The sequence below is a fragment of the Macaca nemestrina genome, chromosome 1 (genome assembly GCF_043159975.1).
Source record: "Macaca nemestrina isolate mMacNem1 chromosome 1, mMacNem.hap1, whole genome shotgun sequence".
NCBI lineage: Eukaryota > Metazoa > Chordata > Mammalia > Primates > Cercopithecidae > Macaca > Macaca nemestrina.
In genome coordinates, this window is record NC_092125.1 from 105278638 (window position 1) to 105300950 (window position 22313).

Genomic DNA, 22313 nt, shown 5'->3' on the forward strand with positions numbered 1-22313 from the left:
CCATCATGTAACCACTGAATAGATACTGTGGTAAGCAGAATAATGCCCCCCTCCCCCGACCAAAAGTAGTCTACATCCTAATCCTTAGAATCTGTGAATATATTAGATTCATGGCAAGGTTGCAGATAGAGTTAAGGTTGCCCATCAACTGACAAAACAGGCCCGGCACGGTAGCTCACGCTTTTAATCCCAACACTTTGGGAGGCCAAGGCGGGTGGATCACCTGAGGTCAGGAGTTCGAGACCAGCCTGGCCAACATGGCGAAAACCTGTCTCTACCAAAAATACAAAAATTAGCTGGGTGTGGTGACAGGCACCTGTAATCCCAGCTACTCAGGAGGCTGAGGCAGGAGAATTGCTTGAACTCGGGAGGCAGAGGTTTCAGTGAGCCAAGATTGGGCCACTGCACTCCAGCCTGGGCGACAGAGTGAGACAACATCTCAAAAAAAAAAAAGAGAGAGAGAGAGGTGACAACTGAAACAAAGTTAAAGTTGATGTGATATGAGAAGGACTGGACTACTGTTGTTGGCTTTGAAGATGGAGGAAGGGGCTGCAGGCCAAGGAATGCTGGCAGCCTCTAGAAGCTGGAAAAGGCAGGGAAATGGATTCTCCAACTAAAGCCTCCAGAAGGAACACAGCCCTGTCGAAACCTTGATTTTAGCCCACTGAGACGTGTGACAGACTTGTGACTTACAGAACTGTGGGATAATATTTGTGTTGTTTAAGCCACTAAGGTTGTAGTATTTTGTTATGAAAGCAAATAGAAAACTAATACAGATAGCATGAGCAACTTTAAAACCACACACAGCTCCGCACAGTGGCTGGCCTGTGGAAATAACAGAACTTTTGGAGTTAGATGCACCTGTGAGTCCAGTCCAGAGACCTTGGGCAAATTTCAACTGTCAAATCAGAATCAAAACACCCATGTCATAGATCATGGCAGTGAACTGAGACACTGCACTTAAAGCACTTGCCAGGTGTCAAGAACTCAATGGTAGTTATTGTGTTTATTTTTATGGTTTTCACAGGCACTTTCCTACAATTCCGTGAGTATTATCTTCCCATTTTACAAATGAGAAAACCAAAGCTCAAGGATATCAGGTGATTTTATAAAATTATAAAAGATACTGAGGTAACTCAGTCCTGTGATTCCAAAGCCTTGGTTCTCTTTCTACAGATAACAAGGCTGTTAAAGTCATTTTAAAGGGATTTTTTTTCCTGTACTTTACAGAAAACATAAATTAAAACATTAAATTTTAAAATAAAACAGTAACTCTTTTCTCTAAATTATTCCCAGCTGTAGGAGAGAACAACCATTTTAGCTGCAACCAATTCTAAACAGAACTAAAAGTACTTCGGGCCGGGCACGGTGGCTCAAGCCTGTAATACCAGCACTTCGGGAGGCCGAGACGGGCGGATCATGAGGTCAGGAGATCGAGACCATCCTGGCTAACACGGTGAAACCCCGTCTCTACTAAAAATACAAGAAAATTAGCCGGGCGAGGTGGCGGGCGCCTGTAGTCCCAGCTACTCGGGAGGCTGAGGCAGGAGAATGGCGTGAACCCGGGGGAGCGGAGCTTGCAGTGAGCCGAGATCGCGCCACTGCACTCCAGCCTGGGGCACAGAGCAAGACTCCGTGTCAAAAAAAAAAAAAAAAAAAAAGAACTAAAAGTAGTTCGGATAATTAAAAGACTTAGGTACTTAGGTATGGATGGATAAAAATGGAGAGAGGTTTGTAGGCAAAATCAGAGATAAAGGATGTTAGTCCCAGTTCCTGGTAATCCCTGGAAAAGCCTATGGGCTTCTAGAACAGAACAGGCACTGAGACCTTCCAAGCCAAGGCCCAGCATAAATCTGTCCAAGATGCCTTTAAGGGCCTGCCGGGTACTATGCTAAGCAGCTAAAACACATTCTCATTTAATCCTCACTCAAACTCTAAGAGGGAGACATTGTTAACCCACGTTACAGATGAAGTCCCGGAGGTGCAGAGGTGATGACCTAGTATCTGGCTAAGATCACTTAGTACCCATGCTCACAAATGGGAGAAGCCTGTTTTTGTTGTGAATCCAAACCATATGACCGTATGATTCCAAAGTGCTGAGTTTCTTTCCAATCTATTGTTTGGTCTGGAGAAGTATCCTATTTGCGTAGTTTTTTTTGTTGTTGCTTTTTTTTTTGTTGTTTTTGTGTCACCCAGGCTGGAGTGCAATGGTGCGATCTTGGCTCACTGCAACCTCTGCCTCCCACGTTCAAGCGAATCTCCCACCTCAGCCTCCCAGATTGGTGGGACTACAGGCACGCACTACCACGTCGGCTAATTTTTGTGTTTTTAGTAGAGACGAGGTTTCACCATGTTGGCCAGGCTTTATTTGTGTTTTTAAAAAGACCTAAAGAATATATAAGGTGCTCTTACGACTCACCAACAAAGACAACAAATAAACCGATTAAAAAGTGAGCAAAGGATCTGCTAGATATTTCTCCAAAAATATACAAATGGCCAATAAGCACAGGAAAAGATGCTCTGCATCTTTGGCCATTAGGAAAGTGCAAATCAAAACCACAATGATAACATTTCATATCAATCAGGGTGGCTAAAAGCAAGAGATACAGATAACATCCTGTATTTCTAACAAGTGTTAAGGACATGAAGAAACATGTCCTTAACTTAATGCTGGTAGGAATGTAAAATGGTGCAGCCACTTTGGAAAAGTTTAGTAGGCTCTCAAAAAGTTAGACAGGGAATTACCATATGACCCAGCAAGTCCACTCCTGGGTAACTATTCAAGAGAAATTCAAATATGTGTCCACACAAAGACTTTTCCACAAATATTCATAGTAGTGTTGCTTATAATAGCCAAAAAGTGAAAACAATCCAAATATCCATCAACTGATGAATGAAGTGCGGTATAGCAATACAATAGAATATTATTTGGCGATGTAAAAGCAATGAAGTAGTAATACATGCTATACAACCTGGATGAATCTCAAAAATGATGCTAAGGGAAAGAAGGCCACATATTCCATGATTCCACCTCTCTGAATAGACAAATCAGTAAAGACAGAAAGTAGATTAGTGGCTGTCCAGGATTGGGGAGGCAGAGAGGGAAATGAGGAGTGACTGCTAACTGACAGGAGATCTCTTTTGAGGGGGATGGAGATGTTCTAAAATTAGATTGTTGTGATGGTTGTACTATAAACACACCAAATATACTGAAAACACTTGAGGTGCACACTTAGAACAGGTGAATTTTATGGTATGTGAATTGTATCTCAATAAAGCTTTAAAAAATGTCAATACGCATTTTCAAGAACGGTCAGTATGAGCACGCATTTCTTTAGCTTTCCAACCTCACAAACCACCACCCACACAAATGAGGCCGTCCATAGCCGGGATTATTCTGTTTCCATGACTTGTATATAAGGACTCAGTGTTGCTCAGCTCCTGCAGCACATTTAGTTTGCTAAACTAAAAGATTTCTGTTCAGCAAACTAAGTTTAAATTTCGTTTTCTAAACCATAAAGGTTTTTTTTGGCTTTTTGAGACAGAGTCTCGCTCTGTCGCCCAGGCTGGAGTGCAATGACACGATCTTAGCTCACTGCAACCTCTGCCTCCCGGGTTCAAGCGATTCTCCTGCCTCAGCCTCCTGAGTAGCTGAAACTATAGGCGCGTACCACCACGCCCAGCTAATTTTTGTATTTTTAGTAGAGACCGGGTTTCACCATATTGGCCAGGCTGGGCTCGAACTCTTGACCTCAGGTGATCTGCCGGCCTCGGCCTCCCAAGTGCTGGGATTACAGTCGTGAGCCACCGCGCCCGGCCTCAGAAAGTTTTTAAAGGGCTTCAAAGGGACGGAGGAATGGCACAGGCGTCTTTTCCCATAAAGAGGCCACAGTTCTGCACATGGCGCTCCCCGTCTGCACAAATAAGGACTAGGAGGGCCGCTCCCACCCGGCGCGAGCGAGCGACGTCCCCGCGGGAACAGCGACCCCTTTCCCCCGTCCATCGGGACGAGGGCGTTTTCCATAGCTGCCTGCCGACGCCCCTCCCTCCCAACCCTCGCCCGGCAGCCCGGGACCTGGGAACAAGTCATACCTCGTCTCGCGGGCCACGCGCGTCCACCTGCGGTCGCGACGCCCAGCCTTCGCGCCTTCTCCCTCCGCGCTCCGCCCCCTCAGAGCCCGGGGGCACGGGGCGGGGCTTGCCGGCAGCCAATCCCCAGCGGCCACGGGGATAAGAGCCTCGCGGCGCCCAGGACCCTGTGCCGCGGGAGAGTAACGGAACTAGCGCAGGAGCTGGCGACCGTTGTCCCTGCGCCCGACCCTCAGCCCGCAACCTCTGCCCTACCGCCAAAAATAACGTTTGCAGAAAGAGTGCAGCGGAGTAGGTGGGCGAGGGGCGCCTAGCGCAGTGCGGCCAAGGGGCTTCCTTCCTGGGGGTGAGCGGCGCACGTGACACACTCCTGGGCGCGTGTGAAGGCAGCGCCCGGCCGAGACCGGCTCCGTGCAGACGCGGGCTGTCGGCGGCAGCAGGGAGCTCTCCGCACAGTGGGGCGCGGCCGGTTCGCACGTGCGGCCGCCGCCCCTTTCTCCCGACCTCGTAGCCTCGGACCCGCCTCTCCCGTGGCGCTCACCCCGCCGCCCCTGGCTCTGGGCAGGAGGTGGCGGGGCTGGGAGGCGCCAGCCGCGGAGGGGAGGGGCGCGCGAAGTTGATGGGCCGTCCGCCGTCCGTCCACCGTCTGTCGCGGCGCCGAGGACACTCCCGCCGCCTCCGCTCGGTCCCCTCTGGTCCCTGGGAGCGTGGGCTGGGCCGCAGGGGGCTTCCGTGGGCCTGGCCTCTCCCACAGCGGGAGCAAAGAGCAGGGGGAAGACCCCGGCGCCCGCTGTCTCCGAGAGCTACGGCGTCCTCGGGACGGGCAGGCGTTGAAGACGAGCCCGGGCGGGGCCCCCGTGCGTCGTGCCTGTCGCCTGCCGTGTCCGGAGCAGAGGCTAGCGCCCGCCCGCTCGGCGCCCCGGGCCGTGAGGACCCCACCCTGCCGGGCGTGGGCGACGGCCGGACGGGTGCGCGCGGAGCAGCCGTCGCGGGGCCTCGCCGCGGCCTCCAGCGCCCGAGTCACGGGGAATGCAGTGGCCCCCGACCCCTGGCGCCTCTGCGTGTCTGGGCTGGGCCTCCTCGCTCGCCTCCTCCACGGCCGCGACGCTCCTAGGCCGAGCCGGCCCGGGCCCCCTCATGGCGGCCAAGTGGTTCAAGGAGTTCCCCCTGAACCTGAAGACCGTGTCGGAGCGGGCCAAGCCCGGGGGCGGCGGCGGCAAACTGCGCAAGAACTCGGAGGTGGGCGGCGCTGGGCCGGGTCCTGGCAAGGGCCGCAAGAACTCGGCGGCCGAGCTGGGGAGCGGCAGGGCCGGCGTCGGCCCCAAGGACAGCCGGCTGTCCCGCGACAGCCTGCAGGGTCTGATTCAGGCCGCCGCGGGCAAGGGCCGCAAAAACTCCCGGGCCACAGAGGAGGAGCCCCACCGGGGTGCGACCAAGAGCTCTGGCTGCAGCACCTACATCAACAGGCTCATCAAGGTGGACACTCAGGAGAAGAACGGGAAGAGCAACTATCCCAGTAGCAGTAGCTCCAGCTCCAGCTCCTCTTCCTCCGCGTCCTCTTCCCCTTCCTCCCTGGGGCCAGAGCTGGACAAGAGCAAGATTATTAAGCAGCAAGACACGGTAAGAATACAGCCTCCCTTGGACCACTTCTCAGTTGAAGGGGAGCCCGGGGCACCTGCTAAGCCCTAAGCTTCTTTAGACCTAAGAGGCGGTGAGGATAGGTTTCCTAAGGTCCTTTCTCTCTCCACAATTCGGGAACTTCTAAACGACCATTTAAAATTCTTAGACTGTTTTTTAATTCTTGAAAAATTCTTATTCTAGGGGTGGAGAGCTTTGCAGAAATGTACTAGCCATTGAATTTTGTTAGCAGTTTAGAAGAGTCGTTGAATGAGATATTCCTGTTTGGTTACATTTGACCCTTTTATAGGTGTAGTTTATTTTAATTTTGATATTCAGGGGAATTGCAAAGCTAGACTTGTGTATGACTTTTATGCTTCTTGAACATAAGGAATGGTAACCTCTCAACTGTGAAGTATGCATTTCAAAGCTTCAGGAAATGGGTTGACCAACCGCCTTCTCCACTGATTTGGAAGTTCCATCATTTTCTGCAGTTCCACCGAGTAAAGGGCTCCTCGGAGCTTCAGCAAGTCTCCAAGACTGCTGCCCTTTCATTCATTCCATGGGTATTTGTGGTGCAGCAACCATATGAGAAAAGGGGCACAGGGCATCAGAGACTTTGGGGAATACAGAATATGACAAGAAAATGCTCTCAAGGAGATTACAGATGAGAAGAGAGGGTGTGTCCTGCGACCGACACACTGGAGGTTTTCTGGGTGCTGTCCAGTGTGGAAAAGTTAAGAAAAGGAGTGTGAACATAGGACGGGACTCCATCCATTCTTGCTGAGTTGAGTTGGTCTGATTTAGTTGTTTTTATCTTCTCTCCGATGTGAAACGGGAAGAGAAAAGAGCTCAAACCGAGATTTCAGACTCCGGTCCAGGCGATCATTTCCTAACATGGGAGCTTTAATATTCTCTTGCCCTGGCTTCAAACCTGTTACCTCCCTGTATGAAGTCAAGAGCCCATAACACATGCTATGTATGTCTGCATTGAGCACTTCTACTTACTCCTCCATTTTTTCATGCTGTAAATACAGCATGCCCACCCTGAGCCAGGCACTGAGTGGAGAGCTGTGTAAAGATGGGACAGGGACCCAGCTCATATGTTATTCAGTGGTCCACCTGACTGTGTGACTAAATCATAATCACCTTGAAGCCAAGGGCTGAGTATCATCTTAGGTTCCTCACTGTATCTTGCAACTGCAGTACACATGGTGGGTAGTCAAGATAAATGTTGGTTAAGTGAATGGCAGTCGCAGTCACAGTCCCTTGCAGTGGTTGTCTGGTTATTTTTATGATTGTCACTTCTGGATGTCTGAGGTTTCTGAGGCTATTTCCAGGCTGTTTCCTCCTCTTCGCTTCTCCTCATGTATCTGAATTCTCACCAACTCCAGTGTTATTTCTAAACTCTTTGGAGAATGTAACGGAGGTTGTGGAGCAAGGCCTGGAGCTTCCTCCCTGAGAAGGGTCCCCTAACCTCTAGTGTTGTCACCCATGTTGTCACACATCACCTCCTCAGGCACCTTCTATTTTTGGAAAGACAGATGCTTTCTGAAACAAAATAGGAGATCCCAGATAGGGATCAAAACCCTATCTGGTCTGTAGCCTGTGACAGTCAATTTGCCTGTGAATTATTGAACGAAGAACGCGTACAATACTGTTTAGTACTGATCTATTTCTCATTTATGAAGCCTGTCTCTTTGGAGCTGTGATCCACTCCTTGAGGACAGGAAGCATGTCTTAGGTTTATTTTGACTCCCTCACAGTGCCTAGCCAGTGCTGGTGGATGACTGACTGACTCATTAGGACTGTACTGCTCAGCGGATTGAAGTTTGAAAAACTCAATTCATAGGGTATATGGTAAAGCCACATACCCTTTTTGCTGTAAAGCCACAGGTACCCTTCACTCCCCACATCCACCCCTGCCACCCTCTAACCCAGAAAATGTTTTATTGCTTGGGGAAATAAAGGAAGGTATAAAGAGCCTTGGGGATAAGTGAAAGAGTTTAGATGAATTGTTGCAAATGAACTATACAACCAAAAAAATCAGGTGTTTGTCTAACTGGGACACATAATCAAGTGCAAAAGCTATCTGGAACTGGTTGTAGAGATTTTGACCTCTTTGGAGATGCAGGAGATGTCAGTAGCCATTTTGATACCATTGCCATTTTGGTTTATGGTGGCCCTTAGCAACTGTCCTCTCTTGTTCTTTTACAGGTCATCATTTTAGAAGACTATGCTGACCCTTATGACGCCAAACGGACGAAGGGTCAAAGGGATGCAGAGAGAGTTGGAGAGAACGACGGTTACATGGAACCATATGATGCACAACAAATGATAACAGGTTTGTAAGCAGGCTCTGCAGAATAGGGACTGAAATCTCACACTCAGTGAGAGTGTTGTAATACAGCAACCCGTGTCTATTGGGGAAGAGGGATAAAACAATTTAACCAGATCCTGCTGACTTGAAGAAACAGAAATTAGACCCCAAACTAATGTCAGACTAGGTAACTTCCTTTATGATTTAGTATCCTTCAGAGTTTTAGAATTTAAAGGAGTCTTTATAGTTTTTCTAGTTCTGTGCAAGGTGACATTTATGAGTGCAGATCTGCTCAGAATGTGATGTTCAGTTTTAACATGATTATATACATTTTGGGGCCACTTTCAGAAGCTGTAACATTCATAATGGGAGTCATACATCTTACCAAGGATCTAATACATACTTAAGGGAGTTTAATCTATTAAAAAATGCAAGCATGGCCAGGCACAGTAGCTCATACCTGTAATCCCAGCACTTTGGAAGAGAGGTGGGCAGATCACATGAGGCCAGGAGTTTGAGACCAGCCTGGCCAACATAGCGAAACCCCATCTCTACTAAAAATACAAAAATTAGCTGGACATGGTGGTGCATACCTGTAATCCCAGCTATTTGAGGATCTGAGGCATGAGAATCACTTGAACCAGGGAGGAGGAGGTTGCAACAAGCCAAGATCACGCCACGGCACTCCAGCCTGGGCGACAAAGCGGGGGAAAAAAAAAAAAGGCCGGCACAGTGGCTCACGTCAATAATCCCAGCACTTTGGTAGGCTGAAGTGGGAGGATCACCTGAGGTCGGGAGTTCAAGACCAGCCTGACCAATGTGGAGAAACCCTGTCTCTACTGAAAAAAACAAAAAACACAAAATTAGCCAGGCATGGTGGTGCATGCCTGTAATCCCAGCTACTCGGGAGGCTGAGTCAGGAGAATCGCTTGAACCTGGGAGGCGGAGGTTGCAGTGAGCTGAGATCATGCCATTACACTCCAGCCTGGGCAACAGGAATGAAATTCTGTCTTTAAAAAAAAAAATGCTGGCCGGGTGCGGTGGCTCAAGCCTGTAATCCCAGCACTTTGGGAGGCCGAGGCGGGCGGATCACAAGGTCAGGAGATCGAGACCACAGTGAAACCCCGTCTCTACTAAAAATACAAAAAATTAGCCGGGCGCGGTGGCGGGCGCCTGTAGTCCCAGCTACTCAGGAGGCTGAGGCAGGAGAATGGCGGGAACCCGGGAGGCGGAGCTTGCAGTGAGCCGAGATCGCGCCACTGCACTCCAGCCTGGGCAACAGCGTGAGACTCCGTCTCAAAAAAAAAAAAAAAAAAAAAAAAAAAAAAAAAAAATGCAAATATGATGCGATTCTGCATTTTGTGGTAGAAGACTTTCTCAAGTTCTACAATATTGGAGCCAAAAGTTTAATTACTAAGCAATAATTAACAATCACTGCTGGCCGGGTGTGGTGGCTCACACCTGTAATCCCAGCACTTTTGGAGGCCGACGTGGGCGGATCACCTGAGGTCAGGAGTTCGAGATCAGCCTGACCAACATGGAGAAATCCCGTCTCTACTAAAAATACAAAAAATTAGCCAGCATCATGGTGCATGCCTGTAATTCCAGCTATTCGGGAGGCTGAGGCAGGAGAATCGCTTGAACTCGCGAGGCAGAGGTGGTAGTGAGCCGAGATCGTGCCGTTGCACTCCAGCCTGGCCAAGAAGAGCGAAATTCTGTCTCAAAAAAAAAACAAAAAAAAAAAAAAAAAAAAAAAAAAAACTGATGTAAACCAAGCCATTCAAGGCAAACCACCTAAAACCAAAGACTAATCTTATAACTTTTCAAGTCAGAACAATTCCAATTTGTGAGCTAAGCAGTCACTCTGTCATTCTTAGTGTCAAACTTTTCCCTTTTAGTCATAATTAAGTTGATATAAATGATACTTAAATAGAAATAATATAGAGTTATTTGTGAACTTGATGTATTCACCTAGTTTTCCTTAAACATTCTTCTATCCATAATGAAAAATGTAGTTGCTGAGTGCTGCCTCAAGGGAGCCTTATTTGAATCTTGTGGGTTTCATGCCTGGGAAGAGTAACTGGTCCCACATGAAAGACTCTGTCCCTTCTGTTTAGAACCGATTGAAGAGCTGTCAAGCTCAGGTTCTGTAAGTATAGTCTCAGAATGAGTTGAGCAGAGGGTAGCGGCAGCACACTGGAAGGGCCAAGACAGGCTTCAGAATGAAAACGAGCTGGAACAGGAAAGCCTGGCTCCGCTTCCTGCTTCTCTGCTTACAGAGATAAGGCAGTCCGTGTGGGGAGGGTGTACCCTGGCCAGGCTGTGACCCTGAAGGTCACTGGACTGTGACCTCTAATGAAATCTGTGAATGAAAGGAAGTGAAAATGAACTGTCAGAGTTTTAAAAAACATCAGAGCCTTGAAAGGAATAGGGAAAAGGATTTACTTTTACATAAAATTGAGGAAAAGGATTTTCTTAGTTTTATGCTTAATTGTGATTCACCTTTCTTTGTCCTTGGGTTATTATTCTTTTTCTTTAACTAAAGTAGGTAGTTTATACCGTACATCTGTTTATTTGGAGAGCTGCACTGATAAGAGGGAACGTGCTGTGATTTTATAAAAATGAATATAATTTTGGGGTTTTTTATGTTTTTTCATGTAATTCCCACAAGAGCTCTGTAAGCTAGGGGACTACAATGCTGTCCCCCTCGTGACAGGGTGAAAAAAAACAAGATCAAAGGGATTCAGGCTTGCCCGTGTTCAGGAGACGTTTTAAGAGACAGAGTAGGAATTAGCACCCGGATCTCCCACTCCACATTGAGTGGTCTGCCCCCGACACCACATGGCATTTAGGACACACTTGAAATGCCATATGCAAAACCACCGTAAACTTCACCCATACGTGAGGCATCTTTCCGCCCAACCGAGAATGTTGTCTTCAGAAGTCAAAATTGTCCAACATGGAATAAATGTAATAATAATCACTAGCATTTAATATTTGAGGATGTATTAAGTTCCATGCTCTGTTTTAAACAATTTCTGCAAATACATTTAGGAATACAAAATTAATATATTCAATTGGCAAATAAATTCAAATTTATTAAAAATCCAAATTACTTTCTAAACTAGTGATCTAAGTATACTTTGCTCTTAACTTTAAAAAAATTTTATTTGTGGATTTTAAAGTTTCTTCATTTCGAATATTCGAAATCAGTGTAGAGACTCTACCTCTTATTCTACTCATAGGTTAGAAGCTGGACAGAATAACAGGAAGTGAGTTTATCGGAAGCTAGAAATAAAAGATTTGCTGCTGGGCTTTTGTTTTTTGTTTTTTAAACCTTTTACTTTTTTATTCAGTTTGCTCCTTGTGTACCTGATTGTCAAGTCCGAGTTCAGAAATTTCCCATCTTTCTTGAGAAACGATAGAGATTTTTTTTACTTGTTTCAGCGTTTCTGGAGATGGAAAGGATTTTAATGAACACAGTTAAACTGTGGAGTGGTTAAATCTGTGTTGCCATTTCTGTATTGCCTTTTTTCTACCAGTGAAATGGGAATTACAGGCCTGGTTTTAACAGTATCTTAGGTGTGTGGAATACTGTCCATATGTTGTTTTAGAATACCCAACAAATATTTCTTGGGAGTTTATTTGTTATGTACTAGGCCCTGTCCTGAGCTCTGGGCATACAGGAAACAAGACCCACATGATTTCTGCCCTTGGACCTCACAACCTAAGGGGGAAACAGACCTAACACCAGCAAAGAAAATAAGTCATTGAAAAGCATGATTAAGTGCCATGAAGTTGAGAATAGGAGCCAGCATCTACCTCAGGGGCAGAGGAAACCCAGAGAAGCCGGCTTCATGGCTTTCCTGTGGCCAAATCGCTATGGCACCCAGGCTCCCTGGGTCTCCCCAAAACTTTGCTCTTTTAAAAGTTAAGAATTTATGAATTTATGAGTAAATTATCACTGAGATTTATCCAAAGGATTATTCATAAGAAGTATGACTGAATACAAGGCAATATTCATATAAACCTCTGTTTTTCTGCTAAATTCACAGGAACATTTTAACTAGTCTAGCTAAAATATTTAGCTAAATATTTAGCAGAAATATTCTACATAGTCTAGCATTAGGAGTTTTAGCCAGCACTTTGAAACGTTAGCATTGGACGGGTCTTTAAAAGTTCCCATTGGCTAGTTAGCATGAGGATTCTTTCTGCAGTTGATGTCATGCAGCTGTAAATTGAGAGCTTACTAGGTACTAGCCTGGCCAAATTACCTCACTAAATCTTGCAGCAACCCTGTAAAGTGTTTTGTTTGTTGAGATGGAGTCTTGCTGTGTTGCCCAGGCTGGAATGCAATCTCAGCTCACTGCAACCTCTGCCTCACGGGTTCAAGTGATTCTCCTGCCTCAGCCTCCCAAGTAGCTGGGATTACAGGCATGTGCCACCACACCTGGCTAATTATTGTATTTTTAGTAGAGACAGGGTTTCACCATGTTGGTCAGACTGGTCTCAAACTCCTGACCTCAAGTGATCCTCATGCCTCGGCCTCCCAAAGTACTGGGATTGCCAGCCACAAAGTGAGCCACCATGCAAGTGGGTTTCTTTATACGGTTGAGGAAACCTAGGTTCAGAAAGATTAAATAATTTGTCCAAATTACACAACTGAAAATACCATGTCATTCAGCAAGCTGTGGTTTTAGCTTTTGAGCTCCAGTTGAAGATTATTTTTAAAATTTTATTTTTACTTCCAAATGATTTTGTTGGTTTGTTTAAATAGCCAAATCTAAAAGAGAACCTCACTGTTCGAGTCTCCATTAAAAAAAAAAAAAAAAGCTATTATGTCCATCTGGCCAGGCCCAGTGGCTCGTGCCTGTAATCCTAGCACTCTGGGAGGCCAAGGTGGGAGGATCGGCTGAGACCAGGAGTTCAAGACCAACCTAGCCAACATCGTGAGACCCCATCTCTAAAATAAAAAATAAATTATGTCCATCTTTGCCTGAGATTTAAACAGAAAAAACCTTATGGAAAAAAGTGCAAATGAAGACTGGTTTTGATTTGTCTTTATTCTCCTTGCTAAATTTCAGGGTTTCTGAATTATACTTGCTTTTGTTCAGATGTTTAGATTTATTCAGTAAGAAAATATTAAAGTGATTTTAAAAGCTTGAGCACTGATCAAAGATGTGAGTAAAAAATTGCCCAACACCCCTGTTTCTGATGCCAGAAGGAAAATAAGAGTCTTAAGAGGCTCTAAGTTTAATGTTTTGGAAACATGAAATGGATTAAAATGTATTAGGGAAAAAGGCACATTATTTGGAAATTGGAATTAACGTTTTACATGAAATCATTTGAGCATAAGGCATGGACTCTGGAGTTGGTAATAATTGGCCTCACCATAGCTACTGCATGACTGTGGTTTCCGTGTATTCACCTGTGAAAATGGGGTAACACATCTGTCACTGCCTTAGTGAGGCATCAGTGAGATTCTGGGCATAATACACCTAGCAGGTGTATACCTAGTCGATACAGCCAGGAGTTAGACACTCCAGAGACAATTCTATTTTCATAGAGCATTCTGGACTATATAGGGCAATACTTACTGCTAACTACAATTAATTTAGTAAAAGAAAATCTTAGTCTTCTGCTAACTTTCTTGTTTTTGTGTGAATGGCATAATTACCTGCAGCAAGTTGGGGATTGAGAAGGGAAAATTTTGGGCCCCTATAATGTTTCACACCAACCAACCGCATGTTTTTAGTAAGTGCAGGTCAGTCCTGAGCTTCAGCCCCAGGCGCAAATGAGTGTTTATCTGCTGCCCGTCCCCTGCATTCTGTTGTCTGCTGTGGTAAATGGCCTCTATCGGCAGCCAGGGTGTAGCTTCCTCTTGCCATTTCCTCCTTCTCAGGCTCGTTTCCTCTTGGAGCCAGCTCTGCACGTCAGGGGCTATTCTCCCTGCAGGAAGGGTCGGCTTGCGGCCCCACGATTGTTTCTGTTTCTGTGGCGCCTCAGGTTTGGGGGCAGCCAGGTGTTGGAATGGACTGGAAGGTTACTCCCCTTGAAGGGAGCGGGTGGTATGGGGAGGGGAGGCCTGTGCTCAAGCCCTTTCTCCCCCTAGTTAAACATTGATTCAAAAGATGATAGCAGTTTGCAGATTTTGCCTAATCCCAGGATCCTGCAAGAAAGCATTCTCAGCTCCATGCTTTGTGTATCTCCCAGAACTTTAAGTATGGGGAGACTGTCTATATAGAAGGACCTCATTGCAAAAGTAAAAACTCAAACACGTGTAATAACTCAAGATTCTAATCACTATACATCATCTTATTTTATTTTAGGGGAGGTGGGCTGGAGGGCCTGGTGGGAACACTGCCCGTCCACCCTGTACATCATTTTAATCCAAATGTATTGAAATGTCCTTGTGAGCAGGGCTCCTTCTGTCTTAAGGTTGGAATCACCTCTTTTTCTTCTTAGTTTAGCTGGGGCAGAATTGCAGCGAGGACCTTGGGAAAGGGTTTCCCCAGCCTGTGCCAGATGGTCTCAACTGAGTGTAAACTATGATTAGAAACCTAAAAATTCTATTCTATATTCATCCTTCGAACTCCTTTGTGTTTTCTGCTTCCCTTTTCTTAGTTCTTTAGAAAAGTTCCTTTTAAAAAAATTACAGCCTTGTCTTAATTGAACCAAGAACAGAGTATGTTTTTGTTTCTTGTTTCCCATATCTCCGTTTGGAGTAAGCAATGAAGAAGAAAAGCTGTAGGACTGAGAGTCCAGGAACTCAGGAGATGCAGCTCTGACCTCAGACAACCCCAGATACCTGGCCTGGCCTGGGGGTGGGGGCCAGGGACAGTTCTTCCGACTCCTACATTCTGATGTGGAAGTTGTAGACACAGGCAGTACCTTTCTCCTCAGGATGGGACTAGCAATGACAGATGGGCTCCGGAGCACGAGGAAGCAGGATGGGGACTATGGGCACCCAGGAGGTGTGGAAGTGGTTCTCAGGTTTAGCTGCTCTTTAGAATCACCTGGGGGATTTTTACACTCTGACTCCCACACTGCGCCCCAGACCAATCCAATCCGAACCTCTGGTGGTTAAAGCAGTATGCGTTAAAGCCCCCAGGTGATTTCAATGAGCTGTCCCTGCACAGAATTTGAGACAGCTGCTGACGGCCCCTAGTCAGCAGAGAACTATAACCTCAGCCTGTACCTAAGTTTTGCGCTTTTGAATTTGGTGTCCTGATTTTAATAACGTTTCCCTGATTTGTTGCCCTCTTTTTGTTATAGAGGTCTTAATGAGTAAGTGGTATTTCTCCACGGGCCATCCCCATGCCTGTTTTGAAGTTACAGATAGAAAGTCTTTCCACTCTTTGTGTCTGCGGCCCTGCGGTCTCTTAAGCCTCTTCCTCCTCACCTGACCCCTCAACCTTCTTGGCTGGCACCTCTCCTTCCAGCCACCCTTAACTGAAGGAGTCCCAGATTCTGCCTTTGATCCTCTCTCGTTTTCAATCTGCCCTCCTTTTCTCTTGTGATTGCTTTCATTCTCACAATATGCACAACGATCCATTTGTTAACCCCTTGACATTCATCCAGATCCACACTGTCACCTGCCTGGAGACATTCTGCAGCTCCCTCCCCTCCCTCTCCTCCCATCCATCCGTCCAGTCATTATTTAGCACAATGATATGTCCTGCAATAATAAACAAGATATGGTGGTCTCTGCCCTGGCAGACTCCACCAAATTGAAAATACAAATGCATCAACATATAAATGTATGCAGTGGGAGAAGAGCAGGGTGAGAGTGGGTTGGTCCAGCCTTAGCACCTGATCAACTCTGTGGGGCATCAGAGAAGGTGGGCAGGAAAGGCTTCTCCAGAGAGGAGAAGATGCTGAGTTAGATTGTAAAGGATTGCAAGATTGCCAGGACACCGGTGGGCTCAAGACAGTGTAGTATGCAGGGAACTGTAGAAGTTCCACTTGGTCAGAGCAAAGCGTTGAATTGTGGAGAGATGGGGCAGGGTAGTGTCAAGAAATTGGGGAGAAAGACAGTGACCTACTCATACAAGCCTCCTATGCCGTTTTGAGTGTTCTTCACTTCTTTTTTTTTTTTGAGACAAAGTCTGGCTCTGTCTCCCAGGCTGGAGTGCAGTGGCGCGATCTCGGCTCACTGCAACCTCCATCTCCTGGGTTCACACGATTCTCCTGCCTCAGCCTCCCGAGTAGCTGGGACTACAGGCGCCTGCCACCACGCCCAGCTAATTTTTTGTATCTTTAGTAGAAACAGGGTTTCACTGTGTTCTCCAGGATGGTCTCGATCTCCTGACCTTGTGATCCGCCCACCTTGGCCTCCCAAAGTGCTGGGATTACAGGCGTGAGCCACCACGCCCAGCCTCTTCACTTCTTAAGTAGACTGTCGGGAGCTTATGAGGTGTTCAGAGGTGAGATGAGATGAGATATCTGCATATAGAAAGTTTCTCCTTGACTGTGACCAGGTAGAGGATGGTTTGAAGGCTTCCTGATGGGCGTTTAGAAGAGCCACAAAAATGATGCTTCTGTTGGTGTATAATGTAGACTCTATATCACCAGCTCTGGTTGTCCAGACTCCAGCCATCTCTAAGTCTACCTGGCAAGGCCCCTTGACCCCAGGCTGCTCACCACCCTGTGCTGCTAGTTCCTTTTCACTGTGGCTGGCTGGCTGGTTAGCTAGCTAGTAGTTGGTTGGTTTGCATCTGGTTTTTTCCATCTATTTTTATGCCCCAGTTCAGACTGTACCTTTCTGATTTACTCTATCCTGTACACCATGGTTAGAGTTATCTTCCAGTGAAACACACATGTAATTGTTATTCCTTGCTAAAAACAAACAAACAAAAAACCTTATAATGGTTTTGTATTACATACACAACCGTCTAAACTTTGTGTCCTTACTTTTAAAATGTCTACATCTTGGCACCTGGCTTGCCTATGCTTCCAGCTGCTTCTCCCACTACCCATTGCCTCTCTCCTTTGTGGCCTTCTGGCCTTTAGACTCATCTCTCAGCTCCTCATTATGGAGCAAGACCTATGTCGTTCCCACCTCCATATCTTCACTCATGCAGCTTCCTCCACTGGAAATGACCTTCTCTATCAAAGTCAACTCATCTTCCATTTCTCTTCCACTTGGAGTCAATCCAAGTGTAGTGGCTAAAGAGTATAGCTTCTAGAGCCCAACTTCCTGCTTCTGAATCCAGGCTTTGGCACTTACTGGTTTAGGCAATTTCCTTAAACTCTTTGTGCTTCAGTTTTCTCTTCTATAATAAATAATGATATCCCATAATCGCAGAGTGATTGCGAAAGTTACTAGATACTTAGAATAGTGCTTCATACATGTTAAGCCATTGATAAATGTTAGCTGCTGAGTTGTTATTACTGGTTTTCCTTGTAACACTTCTTTTACTTTGATTTATCCTGGAGTTATTAGCCGAATACATATTATTTGTGAATGTGTCTGGCTTCCCCCAGTTTATTGAAACTGCATAGGAGTCAAGAATTCTGACTGATGCACATAAATGCTTTAACTCAGTGTATATGCAGCAGTGCTTTGAATATCCAGACAGTCCTTGACTTACTGTGGTTTGACTTACAATTTTCAACCTTTACAGTGGTGCAAAAGTGATATGCATTCAGTAGAAATTGTACTTTGAGTCGCATATAACCATTCTGGTGTTTACTTTCAGCATTCAGTAGATTACATGAGATATTCTTTTTTTTTTTTTTGAGACGGAGTCTCGCTCTGTCGCCCAGGCTGGAGTGCAGTGGCACAATCTTGACTCACTGCAAGCTCCGCCTCCCGGGTTCACGCCATTCTCCTGCCTCAGCCTCCCGAGTAGCTGGACTACAGGCGCCCACCACCTCGCCCGGCTAGTTTTTTGTATTCTTTTGAGTAGAGACGGGGTTTCACCGTGTTAGCCAGGATGGTCTCGATCTCCTGACCTCGTGATCCGCCCGTCTCGGCCTCCCAAAGTGCTGGGATTACAGGCTTGAGCCACCGCGCCTGGCCAGATTACATGAGATATTCAAAACTTTATTACAAAATGGGCTTTGTGTCAGATAGTTGTGTCCAGCTGTGGGCTAATGTGTTCGTTTAAGGTGAGCTAGGCTAAACCATGATACTGAGTAGATTAGATGTATTAAATGCATTTTTGACTTGCAGTCCATTTTATTACAATTCTTTTATCTGGGCTTCCTGACAAGATAAAAAAACTTGGAAGGTGAGCTATACTCAGAGCAGACACCGGAACCTGGAACTTAAGCAGGTTACCCTGAGGCCACTACTTACAAACTGCAAGTGGCACCCCAGAGGTGTGCTTGTCTTCAGATGTAATCTCCCACCTTAAAAGTGGATCCCAGCCTGCACGGTGGCTCATGCCTGTAATCCCAGCACTTTGGAAGGCCAAGGTGGGCGGATCATGAAATCAGATCGAGACCATCCTGCCTAACACAGTGAAACCCCATCTCTACTAAAAATACAAAAAAAGAAAAAAAAAAATTAGCCGGGCGTGGTGGCAGGCGCCTGTAGTCCCAGCTGCTCGGGAGGCTGAGGCAGGAGAATGGCCTGAACCCAGGAGGCGGAGGTTGCTGTGAGCCGAGATCTCACTAATGCACTCCAGCCTGGGCGACAGAGCAGGACTCCGTCTCATAGGAGAAAAAAAAGGTGGATCCCATTATCTGACTCGGGCAGCTGGAGGGAAGAAGTTGCAGGCACCTTCGTTTTGCTTTTGTAACACAGCTGAGAAGTAATCAGCCCATCAGGGAACAATCTTGGAGTTATCTGCCACCTTCAGACAGACAGACAGACAGAGGTGCTGAGGTAATTGGGTTAATGACCAGGCTTTTATGGCACCTTTGCTTTCAAGGCATTGTGTATGGTGTGTGTTTTTCAGAAATTAGACGACGGGGTTCCAAAGATCCCCTGGTGAAGGCTCTCCAGCTGCTTGACAGTCCCTGTGAACCTGCAGAGGGTGGCCTGAAGTCAGAGACCTTGGCCAAAAGACGGAGTTCCAAGGACCTCCTGGGGAAGCCGCCACAGCTGTACGACACTCCCTACGAGCCTGCAGAAGGGGGGCCCAGGGCAGAGGGGAAGGCACGGCCCCCTGACAGCCGGCTGCCCGAGAATGACGAGCGGCCCGCGGCTGAGTATGAGCAGCCGTGGGAGTGGAAGAAGGAGCAGATCGTGCGGGCTCTGTCAGGTGAGGGCGCCAGGCCAGGCCCGCCCCAGTGTGACTTCAGGCTTCCAGCCACCGCACCGGCCCAGCATTTGTTTTTTTCCTTGTGGGTACCTTTATATTCCTTTCTCTTCTCAGTGTGCAGCTGTTTTGGAAATGCCTGAAATGACCATTGGAAGAACACACCTGGCTGGGTGGGTGGCTTGTGCCTGTAGTCCAAGTCACTTTGGGAGGGCGAGGCAGGTGGATCACTTGACCCCAGGAGTTCAAGACCAGCCTGGCCAACATGGCGAAACTCCATCTCTACTAAAAACACAAAAATGAGCTGGGCCTGGTGGCGGGCACCTATAATCCCAGGTACTGGGCAGGCTGAGACAGGAGAATCGCTTGAACCCAAGAGGTAGGGAGGTTGCAGTGAGCCAAGATCACGCCAGTGCACTCCAGCCTGGGCGACAGAGCAAGATTCTGACTCAAAAATAATAATAATACAAAAGTATAACCAGGCCGGGCGTGGTGGCTCATGCCTGTAATCCTAGCACTTTGGGAGGCCGAGGTGGGCGGATCACTAGGTCAAGAGATGGAGACCATCCTGCCAACATGGTGAAACCCCATCTGTACTAGAAACACAAAAGTTAGCTGGGTGTTGTGGCACACACCTGTAGTCCCAGCTACAGCTCGAGAGGCTAAGACAGGAGAATTGCTTGAACCCGGGAGGTGGAGGTTGCAGTGAGCTGAGATCTCCCCACTGAACTCCAGCCTGGGTGACAGAGCGAGACTCCGTCTCAAAAAAAAAAAAAAAGTATAACCAATGTGAAGGGAGAAGGTAATATATTTGATAGCAAGCATTTGGGTCAGTTTTTGTCTTTTTTCTTGTTTTTTTTTTTTTTTTTTTTTGAGACGGAGTCTCACGCTGTTGCCCAGGCTGGAGTGCCGTGGCGCGATCTCGGCTCACTGCAAGCTCCGCCTCCCGGGTTCCCGCCATTCTCCTGCCTCAGCCTCCTGAGTAGCTGGGACTACAGGCGCCCGCCACCGCGCCCGGCTAATTTTTTGTATTTTTAGTAGAGACGGGGTTTCACTGTGGTCTCGATCTCCTGACCTTGTGATCCGCCCGCCTCGGCCTCCCAAAGTGCTGGGATTACAGGCTTGAGCCACCGCGCCCGGCCTTTTTTCTTGTTTTTTGAGACAGGGTCTCACTCTGTCACCCAGGCTGGAGTGCGTTGGTGCAATCATGGCTCACTGCATCCTCAACCTCCTAAGCTCAGGCAGTCCTCTCACCTCAGCCCCCCAAAGAGCTGGGACTACAGGTGTGCACCACCACTTCCGGATTTTTCTTTAATTTTTTAGAGATGGGATCTCACTATGCTGCCCAGGTGGGTCTTGAACTCCTGAGCTCAAGTGTTCCTCTCACCTCAGCCTCCCAAAGTGCTGGGATTACAGGCAAGAGCTACCATGCCCAGCCTGGAGTCAGTTTCATTTGATTTGAGTCGCCTTCTCAGGTACCTGCTCATCTCTCAGTCCTGTACCAGGTGCTGCCATTTCATCTCCTTCTGTCCAGCCTAGGTGTCATGGCATCTCAGATGTATTATTTGGTAGTCTCTTTCTGTTTCTGAGTTGTCTTTTCTTTTTGCTTTATTATTTCATATTAAAAACTGTTGGTTTGGTTTTATAGGATGGTACACATTCTTGCAAGGATTCAACCTGTAACTATGTTTAATCTTTTATTCTAAACATAGCAAAACGACAAGTAGTTTGACTTTTTTTTTTTTTTTTTTTGAGACAGAGTCTCACTCTGTTGCCAGGCTGGAGTGCAGTGGCGCCATCTTGGCTCACTGCAACCTCTGAGGTTCAAGTGATTCTCCTGCCTCAGTCTCACAATAATTGGCACTACAGGCACGTGCCGCCACGCCCAGCTAATTTTTGTATTTTTAGTAGAGACGGGGTTTCACCAGATTAGCCAGGATAGTCTTGATCTCTTGACCTTGTGATCCGCCTGCTTTGGCCTCCTGAAGTGCTGGGATTACAGGCATGAGCCACCGTGCCTGGCCGCAAAACCACAAGTTTTTTGAAAGTCCATGTTGAAATATATTAAAGTGGTTTCCTCTCATAATCTAAAACTGTTTTATACTGATGAATATTTTACAGAAAAAGTGTCTGTATGTGGGATGCTAGCAGTGTGATAAGATATCAAAGACAGCAGGAGCTCAGCTAGCCAGGGTAATTTGCAGTATATTATAGTTAAAGGGGGAAAATGCTTATTTCCTGAGCCAAGGCAGGCAAAGAGGATTTTTTCCTTTGGAGTTTACATGGATCACCCCAGTGGCCTGCGATGTTAAATGGAGTCTTTCTTCCAGTCCAGTTTGAAGGAGCTGAGCGACCTTCCGTCAGGGAGGAGACAGTGAGGCAGCACCACCGGCAGAAGAGCTGGACCCAGAAGATCCTGAAGCCAGCCCTCTCGGACCACAGTGAGGGGGAGAAAGTGGACCCGGGCCTGCCCCTGGAGAAGCAGCCGTGAGTCTCCTCCTCAGACCCTTGTAACAGACAATAGCTGGGAGCTTACTGACAGATTTGTATCAGGGAGCACACTGGCCCATTTCACATGATTATTTTTGTTAATGAATAGTTGCCTAGATGGGGCTTTTAATGAAAACCCATCTTCAAAGCCCACTGCATTGTGCAAAATGGAAAGTGCACTGCATCTCAACAAGCTCATTGTAAATCTTATTCTTCTGTAGAGAGTGAAAACTGTTGAAATGACACTAGCGCCGTTAACTCACTCTTGTATGATTGATAGGCTTTGTGATCCGGGATCACCCAGATCTGCATTTTGTCTGTTCTGAATGTGAAGCAGGATCTAGTTCAGGCTGTTGCATCTCTGCCAGAAGTTCATTTCAAACAACGCTTTATGGAACGATGCCCAGTCTGGATTTGTATTTTGACACTCATGGTGCCTTCCCCTCTTCCACCCCCATTTTTCAGCTGGTATCATGGTGCCATCAGCCGTGCTGAGGCTGAGAGTCGACTACAGCCCTGCAAAGAAGCTGGTTACCTGGTTCGAAATAGTGAATCAGGGAACAGCAGGTACTCCATTGCCCTAAAGT

The 22313-nt window shown here is 47.0% G+C and overlaps 2 protein-coding genes across 9 annotated transcripts in view; one reads left to right on the forward strand and one right to left on the reverse strand.

The window, feature by feature from the left end:
• The window catches only part of LOC105497973 (tudor domain containing 10), a 55967-nt gene extending 51513 nt beyond the window's left edge, over positions 1-4454 (reverse strand). For 6 of the 7 annotated variants that reach the window (XM_071084712.1, XM_071084711.1, XM_011769595.3 and 3 more), the window contains exon 1: positions 4093-4454. The gene's annotated coding sequence lies outside the window, so the exon portion shown is untranslated. The remainder of the gene's footprint in view (positions 1-4092) is intronic. The other variant, XM_011769601.3, reaches the window with a different exon arrangement.
• Positions 4455-4507: 53 nt separating this feature from the next.
• LOC105497974 (Src homology 2 domain containing E) overlaps positions 4508-22313 on the forward strand; it is a 33988-nt gene continuing 16182 nt past the window's right edge. Inside the window, exons 1-5 of one of the 2 annotated variants that reach the window (XM_011769607.3) lie at positions 4508-5709; positions 7924-8050; positions 18934-19239; positions 21567-21723; positions 22192-22311. In XM_011769607.3, the coding sequence (XP_011767909.2) occupies positions 5119-5709; positions 7924-8050; positions 18934-19239; positions 21567-21723; positions 22192-22311 (1301 nt within the window). In that variant the 5' untranslated portion in view covers positions 4508-5118. The remainder of the gene's footprint in view (positions 5710-7923; positions 8051-18933; positions 19240-21566; positions 21724-22191; positions 22312-22313) is intronic. The other variant, XM_011769605.3, reaches the window with a different exon arrangement.